The sequence below is a fragment of the Mirounga leonina genome, unplaced genomic scaffold (assembly GCF_011800145.1).
Source record: "Mirounga leonina isolate KUSES-001 unplaced genomic scaffold, KU_Mleo_1.0 Mir_129, whole genome shotgun sequence".
Lineage (NCBI taxonomy): Eukaryota > Metazoa > Chordata > Mammalia > Carnivora > Phocidae > Mirounga > Mirounga leonina.
Window position 1 is genome coordinate 60,138,734 of NW_023270323.1, and position 18,250 is coordinate 60,156,983.

Below are 18,250 nucleotides of genomic sequence, written 5' to 3' on the forward strand. Positions count from 1 at the left end.
TGTCAACGAATTAAACCTATCTTTTCAAGAAAATACCTGCTACAGTGTCTACCTGGAGCTCCCAGCATCCACCCATGCCTGCGAACCTGAGGAAAAGACTAAAGTTGCTGCTCTGAAGGACTAATAAGTAAGGCTTGATGGCGCTTTTAAAATCTTTCACTTTTCTAAATTTGCTCTTTACTTACCTATCTCTAGGACAAGCTACTGGCCCCAATTTATTTTTGCAATGGGCTCAACACTACGCTGACAGTTTACAGAAAAGTTCCTGCTGGATTTGTGGCCTCCTCCCTTTGTCCAGCACCTCAGGCCTCCCGTGGTGGGTTTCTCCTTTACAAGGCACAGACTGGCATTACTTACACCAATATATAAAAGATATGGTTTTCCAGCCAAATACAAGCATATATAGGGACATCTCTATCACTAACGGCAATGTTTCTTGTTGGCCTATGGTAAATATTACCTGGAATTCTCCAGGCCATAAAAGACCTTTTTCCTACCCCCAGACTGCCAAAATCATGACTGAATATGCCAACTCTAAGACTGAAAATAAGAAAGCATTGTGGGGAACAACTAAGCCTAATAATATGAGATATACCGAGGATGGTTATTTTCAAGTATGGGATGAATTTATGTGGCTTACTCCTACCATAGGCCAATTAAACCAGAAAGCTCTTTTATGTTGGGAGCAAAGAAATCATACGTATGATGCCTGGCCTAATAGCACCCGTGAATTAGGATGGCTCTCCCGAGGAGCTTGTACCCATATCATTGTTTTACAATCAACTGACTGGTTTGCTACTGATTGGATAAGACGACCAGGCATCAGATGGTTAGCACCCAATGGAACTCAGTGGCTATGTGGCACAAATTTGTGGCCTTGGCTACCCCCTGGATGGATAGGGCGTTGTACCCTGGGTTTTCCCTGGATACAAGGGAGATTGCGTAAAAAATTATCTATGCCTGCAAATTATCCCCATCTACTCCATCGCTGGACACGGTCAGTCTTCCACTGGTATGATCACCTGTTAGGTATTTTCCTGCCCCAACTGGGAATAGAAGACATAATCTGGCACATAGAGGCCCTCACAAACTATACCAAACACGCCCTTAATGATACTATGCATGCACTCAGCCTGTTAAATTCTGAAGTTGCATTAATGAGAAAGGCTGTATTACAAAATAGGATGGCCTTAGACATAATAACAGCAGCTCAAGGAGGAACCTGTGCTATCATTAAGACTGAATGTTGTGTATATATCCCAGATAACTCAGCTAATGTATCTAAACTTTTATCAGACATGCACAACCAAATTGAAGCAATGTCTGACTCCTCTAGTTCCCTCAATGATTGGATTTATTCCTGGTTTAGTGGAAATGGATGGTCTTGGTGGAAAAAACTTCTTTTAGTAGTAGTAGCAATAGTTCTGCTAGGGCTTTTTCTTTGCTGTGGGAGCTACTGTTGTTGCATGTTCTGCATAAATATGTCAGAAAAATTATCAGAACGGATATTCTCTAGGAGGCGTTCTATTTTAATGATGAGGCCTCATGAACATCTTTGACAATCTACAAGTAGGGGCCCTTCATTTAATTGGGATTTTTATGCATTCCAATAGGCAGGGTCTACAATCCCTTTCAGCCTGAAGAAGCTACAGAAGATGAGACCTTCGCCCTTCAACACCCCTTAAGAATATGAGAATGAAAATCCCATAGCAGGGAATGAGACAGGGAAATCGAAGGGGACCCCATGAGAAAAAAAAAAAAAAAAAGTTTGGCTTTTTTTTTTTTCCTCCTTTGTTTCTTTTTCTGGCTTCTATTCTTGCTAGGACCTGCACCCCTGCCCTACACATACCTTAATGTATGTCCTCCTCATAAGGGATGAGGAGTTAATGATTTCTTTGGAGTCTTCTAGCACAACAGATACCATCTAAGGAATGACCAGGTGAGGCCATTATGTGCACATTATAGACCACTGTCACTAAACACCTTGATGCCAAGACCCCTGGGCTCCAGGGAATAAGTGACTTATGATGGACATCTGCACCCTGTCTTCATTCTGATCGGTTCCTGGATGCCTGAGAAGACACATGCACCAGACCACAATCATCAATAAAAACCTCAGACCCCAAGCAAAGACTCCCTCTTTTCCTTTCTGAGTCACCCAGATACTCCATCTGTATCTGCTCTCTATACCTTCAATAAACTCTGCTTTCACCTCCTGCTGGCTCATGTTTGACTTCCATCCTGTGTGAAGCCAAGGACCCTCTAGGCTGGTCCAGTGGGACCCCCTCTGAGTCCTCAGACCCGACCCACCTGCATCAATATGAACTTATATACATAAAAATCCTAAAGACTCCACCAAAAAGCTGCTAGAACTAACTAATCAACCAATTCAGTAAAGTTGCAGGATGTAAAACCAACATCAGAAAACAGTTGCATTTCTTTTTTTTTAAAAGATATTTATTTATTTGAGAGACAGAGAGAGCATGAGAGAGTGGCAGAGGGAGGGGGAAAAGCAGACTCCCCGCTGAGCAGGGAGCCCAACACAGGGCTCAATCCCAGGACCCTGAGATCATGACCTGAGCTGAAGGCAGACACTTAACCGACTGAGCCACCCAGGCGCCCAACAGTTGCATTTCTATACATTAATAACAAAACAGCTTAAAAAAAAACACCCAATAATTCCATCTTACAATAACATCCAAAAGAATAAGATACTAAGGAATAAATTTACCCAAGGAGGTGAACGATCTACACTGATAAGTATAAGACTTTGATGAAAGAAATTGAAGAAGACACAAATGGAAAAAAATCTCCGTGTTCATGGATCAGAAGAAATAACATTGTTGAAATGTCGATATTACCAAAAGCCATCTACAGATTCAATGCAATCCCTATCAAAATTCCAATGGCATTTTTCACAGAAACAGAAAAACCGATCCTAAAACTTGTATAAACACATGAAGGACTCTGAATAGCTACAGCAGTCTTGAGAAAGAACAACAAAGTGGAGGCATTACACTTCCTGATTTCAAAGTACACTTCAAAGCTACAGTAATCAAAACCTTATGGTACTGGCATAAAAACAGACACAAGAGATCAATGGAACAGAATCAAGAGCACAGAAATAAACCCCTGCATATACAGTCAACTCATATTTGACAAGGGAGCCAGGAATACTCAATGCAGAAAGGATAGTACGTCAATAAATGGTGCAGGGAAAACAGGATATTCACATACAGAAGAATGGAATTAGACCCCTATTTCACATCGCTCACAAAAGTAAACTTAAGATGGATTAAAGACTTAAATTTAAGACCTGATCCATAAAACTCCTAGAAGAAAACATCAAGAAAATTTCCTTGACATTGGTCTTGGCAGTGATTTCTTGGATATGATGCCAAAAGCACAAGGAACAAAAGCAAAAATAAATGAGACTCCATCAAACATGAGTCTGCTTATTTGTTTGCTGACTTGGTTGAAATATTTTACAGAGGTTCCTTTCTCTCACAGTGTGAAGCCTCTGATGTGTGTCAGAGGATGCAGCCTTGTGGGTACAGTCACTCCTCGATGACACAAGTTTTAGCAGGGCTCTCTGTAATCCTCTCTCTCTCTGACCTCTCTGCTAAGCTTTCTGCATCCCCCCCCCCCCCTTTTCACAACCAGACGTTCGGCTCCACTAACTGCCAGGTGATTGCTCTACTGTTTTCAACAACATTCTCAGGTATAAATTGTACCACAGTCGGATACAATCAAATTTTGAATCCTTCACAGAGGTCATTTTTGAGGCCAGTCTTTGAAATTTGTTACTATCCAGGCAAGGCTCTTCCCAGCTGTCTCCTTCTCTGGTCTCTCTGGTAAACTAGGTGGCTTGTAGTTTTAGCTCGTTACTCTCATGAAGCTAATTGTCTCCTCTTAATTGCCTATCATTAAAATCTCCATTGTTTTAGAGAAGCCCATTAAACTTGAACTTCCCACATTCCATTTAAAGTCAGTTCTTTGTGGACAGCTTCATTGGTCGCTTTTCTTATGTCCCTGGACAAAATCTCTGAGTCACTGCTCTGGAGCTAGGAGTAGGACTATGGCCCACTTCTGATTTCTGAGGACATTGGTTGGGGACAGTAAACTTTTGGTGTTCTCAGCTTGCCTCCCCCAGTGAGGAACTGCCACCCTATGAGCAAATTGGGGTGAGGGAAGTGGGGCCCCAGTATTCTCAGCCTATTGAGAGCAGGTAGAGCATTTGGGGCAGAGGCCTACCCTATGAGTGGAGGGCAGGTGGAAGAAGGGAGCTTCTGACTTGGCAGCAATATTCTGGAATTTAGCAGCTGCAACAAAGAGCTAAAGGATATGAGAAATACTGGCTACCTACACCTTCTATAGAGCTAGTGTAGCCCTTGACTGGAAGTTAAAGGGAAAGGGAACCCCATCTTCTTGGTCACACTCAGATGAACTGAAGCTTCTGTCTTGTTGATCTCGGGGTGAGGGGAAGGAGAGAGTGTGTCTTGGCTCAAGTGCCACAGACTGTTCTTACTGGGGATTTAGTAGCTTCTCTTGAATAATTTTTTTTTTTTTTCTGATTTGATGTATGACCTTAGGACCATTTTCAGATACTTAAAATATTTTTGTTTTTAAAATAATTTTTCACCAGTTTTTTGCTGGGGATGGTTCCATGCTACCATTCCAAAAGTGCTGATATCCACTCAATTTTCTTAAGTTTAGAGGTCATCAGTAAAATAACATTAATATATAAATGAAATGTTAACTTTACCCATATATTCAGAATTTTACTGATTACTAACAATTAGACACTGGGGTATATATACTGGTGACATAAGTAAATAAACTTTCAGATTTTTGTATTTTCTAAATTTTAATTAATAACTGACTTTACATTAAAAATGGAATTTTAAATCCTTACTATTTTTTAAAATAAAAAATTAATCACATATGTGAAATCATTAAAATCCTCTTAAATTTGTTTCTAGGGTTATTTCAAATTTAATTTTATCAATAAAGTCTTTGGATTTCAGTGCTTTGAATGAATAATTAAACTTTGAGAGATTCTTTTTTAACTCTTTTTCTTAAACAGATGCATACTACTACCACTATTACCAACAGAAATCTGTTAATCCAAACAACTGGAACTGATTTCTATTTACTCAAGCTGAAATTACTACGTGGAAAGTAGATATTTTCACCAGGACATTTATATTGACACTCAAAATAAAATTATTAATATATATGTGTGATCTTTTAAAAAAGAATATCATCTAGGCAATTCTATATAAATTACACATTTTCTATTTATGATAAGATGTTTTAATTTTAGTAGATACAAAAAAGACTTAGGTAAGGACCCAAACATCTACAACATCAGCATATGAGATGATCAAAGAATAATCAAGACACCTCAAACTGATTTCAAAACATTTAATTATTTATTCAATACTTTTAATAGAAAAGTGTCATGTAAAATGCTTTTTCTAAACATCTTGGGATGGCTTAAGTATGTATTTAACACCCAGTTTAAGAATCCGTGCCTATACCTCTCCTAGTCATAGCAAATATGACCAAAAGAAACAGTCCAAACACTCATTTGAGAACTGTTATTCTCCCACCCAATTCCACGTAAGAACAAAAGTTAACCTTATTCTAAACTTAGAATATTTGATAAAAAACAAACATGGTTTAGATTTCAGGAGGATTCAGTTAAAAACAGAGATATCTCCTAAAGTATGATGAATTAGAGCACTTAAAACAAGAACATTATATGTTTTGATTTTTCAACTTACCTGATATAAATAATCTTCAAATACAAAATAATAATCATCATTGCTTGCTGTCAACTTCACATCCTATAATTAAAGGTAGAGAGTACTGAAAAGAACCTAAAGGAATATGTCTATAGTACTACGACATAAATGCATTATTTAGAAATAACACTGTAATGATTTTACTTATGTATGATTAGAAATGTCTCAATTAGATTTCATCACTGCTATAAATTTACTTGACTAATAATATATATACATTACTGGACCTCAAATTGCCCACAACTTTTTAGGTTCTGTTAGTAATTCCTTATTATTTATTTTAATTTTTATCTTCTTTTAATCTAATATTTAAGTGTTTTAAAGTTGGAAAAGCAGATGCAATCATAAGATCCAGAAGAAACCATAGCAAGCTGGCCCCAAATTACTGTTCCAAAATCATCCTCTACTGTTCAAGTTCACATTCTTGCCATTCCCTTGAAATACCAAACATCTTCCACACCATTGTGATTATTCATTTGCAAGTCATTGCATATTGCCCCACAAACAACTGTTTATCTTCAAGAAGTCTACAATCTCACCACAGAAATATGGGAACAATTATAAAGAAATATTAAAGAAATCCAAGATAATATTGCTCAATCTACGAATTTCAACCAGGCCGTTGAGTATAGTAGCAATCAAGGGAGGATGAAATGAATTATGGATGATTCTGGAGGTAGTGAATATGTGCTAAGTCTAGAAAAACTTAAAGACACAAATTAAGAGAAAAGAAAGGGGTCAGTCTTCCAAGTCAGAAGACAATATGGGTAGAAGCAGAGATCGTGCATTCTCAATAGAGATGATATTACCTCTAAGGGGGTGAGAATTAGTTCGCCAAGGCCAAAAAATTTCACATATTACAGTGGTTTATAGGCCCCCAAATCTTACTCTTTGGTATTTAATTTTTTTATGTTAGAGAAAAATTAATTTTTGTCTTCAGGGAGCTAATGATGAAGAAAAGGTTGAGAAACACTGGTATAAACTGTCAGGTCATAGTAAGTGGTGCAAAACTGTAGAAAGTGTGGATACAAGGCAACTTTGTGGGAAAAAAATACAGTCTAGAGAAAACAAAAATTATTGAATAATTTGGCTTAGGGAGGGTTTGGTGATGTTCTAAATTTAGTATTGCCTTGTTCCATCCATTCCTTCAACCACTAACATAATTTTACTTTATTTTCAGTTAAATTAAAAATTAGTCTTTGCCATAGGAAGCTGTAATGAAACTTCAAATAATTTTTTTAAATGCCCATTCTCTCCAAAGCTGACTTTAATAACATTTGGAGTTGCTCCAAAAAGATCAGCGAAGCTCAACACACACAAATCAGGAACAACCAGAGACAGGTATCTTCCTAAAAATATTCAAGCTGTGGACTGTCAGGATTGATTCTACTAAAACTTACATTTAATTTTTCAGATACAAACTGTTTACCTCTTCCTTTACTGATTCAAACTGAAATTCATCTTGGCAGCAAAGAGAATTCTCATGCTAGCCCTCCCTGACTTTCTGAACTTCCCTTGTGAGTCTTCTTCATTTGAATAGAAAAATGGTTGAAAGGCATGAAAGCTCAATAGATCTCTTAATGCTAGTGCTAAAATAATCCCCTGAGCACAACTGTTTGACCTCAGTTAACAATAGTACCTGTGATCCAAACCTATGTAAAACTTCTGAGAGAGTCAAGACTTAGATTCCTGTAGTGAATAGTGATTTAAAAAGTACGGTTGTGAAGTTATCTACATTCAAATCTTGACTTTGCTACTTAATATGTGAATTTAACTAATTTCTCTAATCTTTCTTTACTTCAGTTCCCTCATCTGTAAAATGGTAAAACAACAGTACTTCCTATTTTGCTATAACACATGTCAATACGTGGCTGGGGGGTAAGGGAACGATATCTGCCATAACATGGAAATTGTGTTGGTTCACATGCAACTTTTCTTTTAATAGGGGTGCCAAAATGGCAAGAGTAGAATTACAACCTTCAGCAAGAAAGGAAAAATGCCTTCAGCTCAGCTGCTGCACAGGCATGAGCCCTTATAATTGCATTTCAAGAAAATTAAAAACAAATGACCATATGAGGAGCTCCCTCTCCAGACAGGCACACCCCTGGCCCACACAACTCCTAGGTTCTTCCTCTTGTGCCCACCTTAACAGCAGCCCCAGGGGCCCAGTGTTACCACTCCCACCTGCATTCTGTTAGCATTTCTACTTCATTATATTTGTACATTTTTAATAGCTCCTGCAGGAGCAGCCTGCCGGCTATCCAATTCATCTTCCAAACTATCAATAATTGTTTTTGTTCATGCTCCGGTTACAAAGTTGCAAAAGCTACCCCAACACTATTTTTCCCATAAGCTCTATTATCTTTAATGTATGATTTTACTGAATGTAAGGCTTTTTCCCAGGAAAAAAAAAGGTGCATTTATCTATAAATGATACCTAAATGCTGGTATCTGATACTCTTAAGGTAGTTTTCAGGATTAAGGACAATCTATGTGAAGAGTTTGGAACACTGTATGGCACATGGTAGACAGTCATTAAATGCCAGGTGCTGTTGTTATTAACCTTGGTCACGTTCCACCCATAAAAATCTTCAGGTCCTCAACCTGTAATTTTCTCTCTCCCATTTCTGAGGCCTGAAATAATATGCCCTTCTTCTCTATCTTACAAGTCCTAAATTAAAAATCCAAGTCTTTTGAATAGCCCAATTATTAATCCAGAATCAGGCATATCCTATATCATGCTTATACTATCTACATCTCAACTCCCAACTCAATATCAGATGCCTAGAGACAAAAACTCAACGTATCCCTATCATAAACCTTGAGATGTGCTTGACCAGATGTCTAAAACTACAAAAAATTAAAAATAAAAATGAATTCAATACAAGAGAATAAGCAAGTTGGCCCTAAAGAATCATGAGATAAATAAGATAAAAATATTAGTCTGATTTTGACTCTCAAAAATATAGTCTGATTTTTCTTTCAGTTGCATTTTTATTCGGTTTGTGTGGAAATGTTTATCATTCTTTTAATCAAAAATGGGAGTATCAGGAAAGAATCATGAGGACAGCTTCAAAGGGAAGGAGGATAATATTGACTGGAGACTACAAATTTTGAAAATGAACCTTACCTTTACAAGTACAAAGATCACTTACAATTATTTTTCAAGGTTAACATGTATCATCATACAAAGCACAGGTCCTGTATGTTAAAGACTCACAATAATTGTTTAACGATATTACTGAAATGAAAAAACTATGTACACCTTCACTTACTTTATAGATTAGACTGTCCACCAAAAGGTCATGCTGTATCACATTGGTCTTAAGCTGCTCATAATATAAGATATCCTAGATTTAAAAGTAAAACAAGCAAACAAAATTAAAGGTCAATCAGATTTATAAAGTCAGCCTCAAATTTTAGTAAGTAATAATCATTAATACTATCATAAACACCAAGAGGACTTCATTTTATTCACTTCTATATTCTCCATGCCTGGCCAATAGTAGATACTCAATAAACATACCTAATCCCATCACTTAGGATAAGATCTGGGCACCTGGTGGGTATTCAATCAACGTTTGCTAAACTGATTAACCATTATTTAACTTTAATATCAAATACAATAATATTTATTAATTATTAGATGCCAGAAACTGTTTTATTAACCCATACATGGGTTAACTCATTTAATCCCATATCAACAAAATAAAATAGCTCAGTGATTATTATTCCCAATTATATTTGAGAAACAGATCCAGAGAAAAAAGCAACTTGCTGTCCAAGGCCACAAAGGTAGTAAGATTTGATCCCAGGAAACCAGGCCCTAGAACCTACACAAAAACCCAGAAGGTTTTTTGCTTTTCTAATATCTAAATTATTATAAAATAAAAAGGTTAAAGATCCTAAATCATCCCAGCTAGTAAAAGCAATCACATAGTGGCGCGAGCCAAGCTATTCATGCTGTTTGACAAAGTCCAAGTATGGGGGACGATCCTGAAAACAGGAGACTCCACAGCTGGCTCCTGCTATTCTCTCTCATTTTGTTTATGGCAATCTTTATAATTGTGGGAATATTTCTGGGCTGGCTCCTGCTATTCTTTTTCATTTTATTTATGGCAATCTTTATAATTGTGGGAATATTTCTGGGGTTTCATGATAAAGTGATTACTCATCTTAGTTACGCCTATCTAAGCAATCATAATGAAACTAATTCCACGAAGAATTAGTTTCTATAGAACAAAATAACAAGACGGTCACGCTCTGTCTAGCACCTTTCTCTTTGTGTACTGTTTTTTAGTTTTAGCGAAAGCCAATAAGCAGAAATCAATAAAGGTCATGTTAATCATTGCAAAGGAAAAATGAAAGAAGGCTATGGCTGTAATCCAGAAAATGATCTAAGATTTGGAAAAACAAAAATATCCTAACATATAAATAAAGTTCCTCCGAGGCTGTCAGGAGGAGATGCTTGCAACCTAATCCTGTGTCTGTGTCTCCTCATTCTCCGACGCCGTCCTTTCCTACGAGACCCACCCCGGCTGGAGCTGGACTCCGGCAAGTGGCGCCCAACATGTGGGGCTCAACTAGGTAAGCCTTTCTACAGGGACGGATAGGACTCTGCTCATGGGTACTGCAGACCCCTCTGTGAAGGAATACAGAGTTAAGAGTGAGCAGAAAGACAGAACTTAGAGAAGCTATGGGCCATAAAGAGTCAAAGGAACGACGACTCTTTATTGATATTATTAAGCATATGATTGACAAAAGAGGTGTTAAGGTTACTCATGCTCAACTGGCTAGATTTTTTACCTTTGTAGAGACCTGTTGCCCTTGGTTTCCGAAAGATGGTAGTCTCGATATTAGAACATAGAACAAGATAGGGGAGGAAATGTGGTTATACTATTCTAACCATGGTCCTGAAAATGTACCCGTGGAGGCATTCTCTTTATGGACATTGTTAAGAGATATGTTAGATCCTATGCCTAGCTCACAGGCTTTACACAAAAAATTACGGGAGACACATAACGCTGCCCCCACTGAAGAGACACCTCTATTACAAAAATCAGCCTCTCAAGTACTGGTAATAAATGAAATGAAATCAGAAGATGAGGACAAAGATAATAAAAGAGTTGAAGGGGGAGATAATCAATTGTCCTCCGAAGATGAGGTAGCCCTTGAGGAGGAGGCTGCTAAATATCATGAACAAGATTGGGAACTTTTTGCAAACGCCACAGCCCCTAAATGCGGCTCTGTGATTAATCTACATAGACAGAAGTTCCACAGAACAAGGCCTTAGTTCGTAAAAAACCCTTGCCACCTATTAAGAATATTGGCTTTAAGGGAGCAATACAGGAGGTCTTGCGAGATGGGGATTTAACTTTTAAATGTTTTCCAGTGACTTTTGATGATGAATGGGACGAACCTCAGTGGGAACCACTCCCTTATAAGGTCTTAAAGGAACTAAAAAAGGCCTAGACGCCCTGACCATATGGAGGTGATCACGGCATGTGTAGGTCCCCCCTCATGCTCTCTTGGTGCAAGGTCATGGCCAATTACAAGTAAACAAGATTAATCATACCTATTATGTATCCTGTTCAAAATGTATATTAACTAATTGCATTGATCCAACTGTTGGACCAACTGTCTTTTTTTTTTTTTTTTAAGATTTTATTTATTTATTTGACAGAGAGAGACACAGCGAGAGAGGGAATACAAGCAGGTGGAATGGGAGAGGAGAAGCAGGCTTCCCGTGGAGCAGGGAGCCCGATGTGGGGCTCGATCCCAGGACCCTGGGATCATGACCTGAGCTGAAGGCAGCCGCTTAACGACTGAGCCACCCAGGCGCCCCCCAACTGTCTTTATAGTTGTTCATCAACCTCCTTATGTAGTGTTACCTGTAAAATTAGAAGAACATTGGTATGATGATCCTGGCACGTATACGATTCAACTTGTAGATAAAGCCTTATGCCACCCTAAGAAATTTATTGCAGCACTTATATTAGGTATTACTGCTCTTATAGGAATCATAAGTTCTTTTGCTATATCTACAACTGCTTTAGTACAGGAAATACATACTGCACATCATGTGGATAGATTAACCCAGAATATTTCAACTGCACTTTATTTGCAGGAACAAATAGACAAGAAGTTTGAGGCACGATTAAATGTTCTAGAGGAAACTATATTATAGGCAGGAAATCAAATTCAAAATCTCAAAACTCGGTTAACCACTAGATGCCATGCACAATATAAATGGATCTGTGTCACTCCCCACCATTATGATTCCTCATCTGTCCCTTGGGACAACGTCAAAAATCACCTATGGGGAATATGGAGCAATGATAATGTATCCTTGGACTTAAGCTCCTTGCAAGAAAAAATTAAAGACATTAGTTGGGCACATGCGTCCTCAGCCACAGCCTCAGAAGTTGCAGATTCCTTTCTTGCCACTTGGCAGAAATACACCTCCACTACTGCCTGGTTTCCATCCCTCATCAATCTAGGTATATCAGCACTAATTATTATCTCCCTTTTGTTTCTCTTTCCAGTCTTCGTCAAATTACTAAGTAGAGGAATAAAACAAATTCATTTGGAATTGAAGACTTTGCAACTGAAGGCCAAAAATAAAAAAGGGGGAGATGGCGCGAGCCAAGCTACTCATGCTGTTTGACAAAGTCCAAGTATGGGGGACGATCCTGAAAACCGGAGACTCCACAGCTGGCTCCTGCTATTCTCTCTCATTTTGTTTATGGCAATCTTTATAATTGTGGGAATATTTCTGGGCTGGCTCCTGCTATTCTTTTTCATTTTATTTATGGCAATCTTTATAATTGTGGGAATATTTCTGGGGTTTCATGATAAAGTGACTACTCATCTTAGTTACGCCTATCTAAGCAATCATAATGAAACTAATTCCACGAAGAATTAGTGGAATTCTTGTTATACTTGTTATATATTTATATATATATAAATAACAATAACAAGACGGTCACGCTCTGTCTAGCACCTTTCTCTTTGTGTACTGTTTTTTAGTTTTAGCGAAAGCCAATAAGCAGAAATCAATAAAGGTCATGTTAATCATTACAAAGGAAAAATGAAAGAAGGCTATGGCTGTAATCCAGAAAATGATCTAAGATTTGGAAAAACAAAAATATCCTAACATATAAATAAAGTTCCTCCGAGGCTGTCAGGAGGAGATGCTTGCAACCTAATCCTGTGTCTGTGTCTCCTCATTCTCCGACGCCGTCCTTTCCTACGAGACCCACCCCGGCTGGAGCTGGACTCCGGCAAGTGGCGCCCAACATGTGGGGCTCAACTAGGTAAGCCTTTCTACAGGGACGGATAGGACTCTGCTCATGGGTACTGCAGACCCCTCTGTGAAGGAATACAGAGTTAAGAGTGAGCAGAAAGACAGAACTTAGAGAAGCTATGGGCCATAAAGAGTCAAAGGAACGACGACTCTTTATTGATATTATTAAGCATATGATTGACAAAAGAGGTGTTAAGGTTACTCATGCTCAACTGGCTAGATTTTTTACCTTTGTAGAGACCTGTTGCCCTTGGTTTCCGAAAGATGGTAGTCTCGATATTAGAACATAGAACAAGATAGGGGAGGAAATGTGGTTATACTATTCTAACCATGGTCCTGAAAATGTACCCGTGGAGGCATTCTCTTTATGGACATTGTTAAGAGATATGTTAGATCCTATGCCTAGCTCACAGGCTTTACACAAAAAATTACGGGAGACACATAACGCTGCCCCCACTGAAGAGACACCTCTATTACAAAAATCAGCCTCTCAAGTACTGGTAATAAATGAAATGAAATCAGAAGATGAGGACAAAGATAATAAAAGAGTTGAAGGGGGAGATAATCAATTGTCCTCCGAAGATGAGGTAGCCCTTGAGGAGGAGGCTGCTAAATATCATGAACAAGATTGGGAACTTTTTGCAAACGCCACAGCCCCTAAATGCGGCTCTGTGATTAATCTACATAGACAGAAGTTCCACAGAACAAGGCCTTAGTTCGTAAAAAACCCTTGCCACCTATTAAGAATATTGGCTTTAAGGGAGCAATACAGGAGGTCTTGCGAGATGGGGATTTAACTTTTAAATGTTTTCCAGTGACTTTTGATGATGAATGGGACGAACCTCAGTGGGAACCACTCCCTTATAAGGTCTTAAAGGAACTAAAAAAGGCCTAGACGCCCTGACCATATGGAGGTGATCACGGCATGTGTAGGTCCCCCCTCATGCTCTCTTGGTGCAAGGTCATGGCCAATTACAAGTAAACAAGATTAATCATACCTATTATGTATCCTGTTCAAAATGTATATTAACTAATTGCATTGATCCAACTGTTGGACCAACTGTCTTTTTTTTTTTTTTTTAAGATTTTATTTATTTATTTGACAGAGAGAGACACAGCGAGAGAGGGAATACAAGCAGGTGGAATGGGAGAGGAGAAGCAGGCTTCCCGTGGAGCAGGGAGCCCGATGTGGGGCTCGATCCCAGGACCCTGGGATCATGACCTGAGCTGAAGGCAGCCGCTTAACGACTGAGCCACCCAGGCGCCCCCCAACTGTCTTTATAGTTGTTCATCAACCTCCTTATGTAGTGTTACCTGTAAAATTAGAAGAACATTGGTATGATGATCCTGGCACGTATACGATTCAACTTGTAGATAAAGCCTTATGCCACCCTAAGAAATTTATTGCAGCACTTATATTAGGTATTACTGCTCTTATAGGAATCATAAGTTCTTTTGCTATATCTACAACTGCTTTAGTACAGGAAATACATACTGCACATCATGTGGATAGATTAACCCAGAATATTTCAACTGCACTTTATTTGCAGGAACAAATAGACAAGAAGTTTGAGGCACGATTAAATGTTCTAGAGGAAACTATATTATAGGCAGGAAATCAAATTCAAAATCTCAAAACTCGGTTAACCACTAGATGCCATGCACAATATAAATGGATCTGTGTCACTCCCCACCATTATGATTCCTCATCTGTCCCTTGGGACAACGTCAAAAATCACCTATGGGGAATATGGAGCAATGATAATGTATCCTTGGACTTAAGCTCCTTGCAAGAAAAAATTAAAGACATTAGTTGGGCACATGCGTCCTCAGCCACAGCCTCAGAAGTTGCAGATTCCTTTCTTGCCACTTGGCAGAAATACACCTCCACTACTGCCTGGTTTCCATCCCTCATCAATCTAGGTATATCAGCACTAATTATTATCTCCCTTTTGTTTCTCTTTCCAGTCTTCGTCAAATTACTAAGTAGAGGAATAAAACAAATTCATTTGGAATTGAAGACTTTGCAACTGAAGGCCAAAAATAAAAAAGGGGGAGATGGCGCGAGCCAAGCTACTCATGCTGTTTGACAAAGTCCAAGTATGGGGGACGATCCTGAAAACCGGAGACTCCACAGCTGGCTCCTGCTATTCTCTCTCATTTTGTTTATGGCAATCTTTATAATTGTGGGAATATTTCTGGGCTGGCTCCTGCTATTCTTTTTCATTTTATTTATGGCAATCTTTATAATTGTGGGAATATTTCTGGGGTTTCATGATAAAGTGACTACTCATCTTAGTTACGCCTATCTAAGCAATCATAATGAAACTAATTCCACGAAGAATTAGTGGAATTCTTGTTATACTTGTTATATATTTATATATATATAAATAACAATAACAAGACGGTCACGCTCTGTCTAGCACCTTTCTCTTTGTGTACTGTTTTTTAGTTTTAGCGAAAGCCAATAAGCAGAAATCAATAAAGGTCATGTTAATCATTACAAAGGAAAAATGAAAGAAGGCTATGGCTGTAATCCAGAAAATGATCTAAGATTTGGAAAAACAAAAATATCCTAACATATAAATAAAGTTCCTCCGAGGCTGTCAGGAGGAGATGCTTGCAACCTGATCCTGTGTCTGTGTCTCCTCATTCGCCGACGCCGTCCTTTCCTACGAGAGACCCACCCCGGCTGGAGCTGGACTCCGGCAACATAGCATATGAAGAAGTCAGGTTTTTTTAATATTAGAATATGATCCCATAACACCATAAAATCTGATTAATGGTACATAGTGAAAAGATTAGGCTAATGTTTAATTTAATAGAGAGTAAGACATAGAAGATAGAGAGGGGAGATGGAAAGGAGAGAAAAAAGGAAAAAGGAAAAATAGGGAAAGAGGGAAGGAAAGAGGGAGGAGGGATTTGAGACTATAATCCAGTTAAGCATCAGGTTAATAGTTGGTCAGGCATTCAAAATATAGAATGAAGGTAAGGATCAAGGGGATAATAGTTGTCTTAAAGACAGATGGAAATATCATCTCATTGCTTTAGCTGGCTCTTGTGTTCCTCCCAATGCCTCCAAACATCTTCCAGGCACTTTCAGCCCTGGCTTCTGCCCATCTGCAAACACTGCTTGGCTCCCCAGGTACACACCAATCTGTAAGACTCTTTCTGAAGACTCTGCCTCAGACAAGGAAGAGGTGAGGGGAAGGGTCATGTGGGACAAAGAATATCTGTTGTGAATAGCTGCCTTGGCAGGATGGTGTCCGACCCTATGTTTCCTGAAATATGATTTCTTAATCTGGAAAGATGCTTAATGCACAGTTCTTTGGTTTGGGTCAAAGTGCTCTTTGCCTAAAGATAATCTGGAGATTTACTGGCTATTTTTAGTCATTTTAATTTTAATAAAAAAGCCTTATTTTGCTCTTATTTATGATGTTTTGATTTCTTAACTAAGGCAAAATTATTTTATTTTAACTTCCATTGTATCTATTGAATCCATTTCTCTCACTAGAATAAAAAAACATTCTTTTTTTTTTTTTAAGATTTTATTTATTTATTTGACAGAGAGACAGATAGTGAGAGCAGGAACACAAGCAGGGGGAGAGGGAGAGGGAGAAGCAGGCTTCCTGCTGAGCAGGGAGCCCGATGTGGGGCTCGATCCCAGGACCCTGGGATCATGACCCGAGCCAAAGACAGACACTTAACGACTGAGCCACCCAGGCACCCCATAAAAGAACATTCTTAAAGACAGGAACAGTACCTAATTCAAATACCAATCCTTGACAACTGACAAAGAGCCTAGTATTATACTTTAATGTTTTCTAGCAAACATTAGCGTGGAAAAGCTGGTAAGTTTAGAGGTATGCCTCTTTTAAAAAATCAAATAAATTTAAAATCACAAACTGATATGTGACTATTAAAGAAGTAAAAGAATCTAAAGCTGGATAAAGAAAAAGGTAATAATCCTTCCTTTTCCCATTCTGCCTTCCCAAAGAAACTAATGTTATTTGTATTTGTAACATTATTTATAATTTGTATTCTTCTATAACTTTCTCCATGCTTGTGTAAATATATGCTTATATGTAGGGGTTTTAGTTGTCATTTTTTAAACATAAACTGGAATCATACTATACTCATTATTCAGCTTCTCTAACTTAGCTATATAGCATGGTCATCCCTCTATGTTAATAGGTATACATCTATCTTTCTTCTTGATAGCTACATATGCTTTATATTTTTAAAGCTCTGCCATAGAGAGATCACCATTTATTTAATCATTCTCCTACAGATAGATATGGAAGTTGCTTGTCACTACAAGTAACACTGTAATAGATATCCTTATACACATGTGCTTTTGTATCTATGGGATACACTGGCAAAGGAAGGAACATGGGCTGAAGGTTTTATATATATATATATATATATAAATATATATTCTAATATATATATATATATATATTAGCTGGACTACAATTTGCCTGATCATTTTCCAAAAATCATCAATTCAAATTCCCACCAGCAAGACATGAGAGCAAAAACTTACCTATATTCTCACCTCTTTTAATTTTCTCATGGATGAAAAATATGGTCTTACTGTTGTGTTAATTTGCACTTTCCCAAATATCAATAAAGTTGAACATCCTCTCATATGCTTATGGGGCATTTGAATTTATACTTCAATGATTTGCCTTTCATAACATTTACCTATTTTTCTATTAGATTTTATTTATTTTATTAATTTGTTGGGCTATTTACAGTGAGGAATTAACCCTTTGTCATTTGTATTACAAATACCTTTTCTTCAAAAAAAAAAAAGAAGTGTTGTTTGATTCTTATTTAGGGCATACACTGACAAATTTTTTAAAAATTCCTTATGGCAGGGCACCTGGGTGGCTCAGTCATTAAGCATCTGCCTTTGGCTCAGGTCATGATCCTAGGGTCCTGGGATCGAGCCCCATGTCAGGCTCTCTACTCGGTAGAAAGCCTGCTTCTCCCTCTCCCACTCTACCTGCTTGTGTTCCTTCTCTCGCTGTCGCTCTCTCTGTAAAAAAAAAAAAAAAAAATCTTTAAAAAAAATAAATAACAAAATAAAAATTCCTTACGGCTTTGGGTTTTCTTGCTTGCCTTAGGT

The 18,250-nt window shown here is 38.0% G+C and overlaps 2 protein-coding genes across 5 annotated transcripts in view; one reads left to right on the top strand and one right to left on the bottom strand.

Moving 5' to 3' along the window:
• The window catches only part of TBC1D19 (TBC1 domain family member 19), a 167,988-nt gene that overhangs the window by 64,137 nt on the left and 85,601 nt on the right, over positions 1 to 18,250 (bottom strand). For all 4 annotated transcript variants that reach the window (XM_035005183.1, XM_035005184.1, XM_035005181.1 and 1 more), the window contains 2 exons: positions 9,086 to 9,160; positions 5,790 to 5,852 (listed from right to left, as the gene is read on the bottom strand). In XM_035005183.1, coding sequence (XP_034861074.1) covers positions 5,790 to 5,852; positions 9,086 to 9,160 — 138 coding nt within the window. The remainder of the gene's footprint in view (positions 1 to 5,789; positions 5,853 to 9,085; positions 9,161 to 18,250) is intronic.
• Positions 138 to 1,559, top strand: LOC118010640 (endogenous retrovirus group PABLB member 1 Env polyprotein). The gene has a single exon (XM_035005185.1). The coding sequence runs from the start codon at positions 138 to 140 to the stop codon at positions 1,557 to 1,559; it is 1,422 nt and encodes a 473-aa protein (XP_034861076.1).

Coding starts and splice junctions, on each gene's coding strand:
- LOC118010640 (XM_035005185.1), top strand. CDS start 138: ATGGCGCTTTTAAAATCTTTCACTTTTCTAAATTTGCTCTTTACTTAC.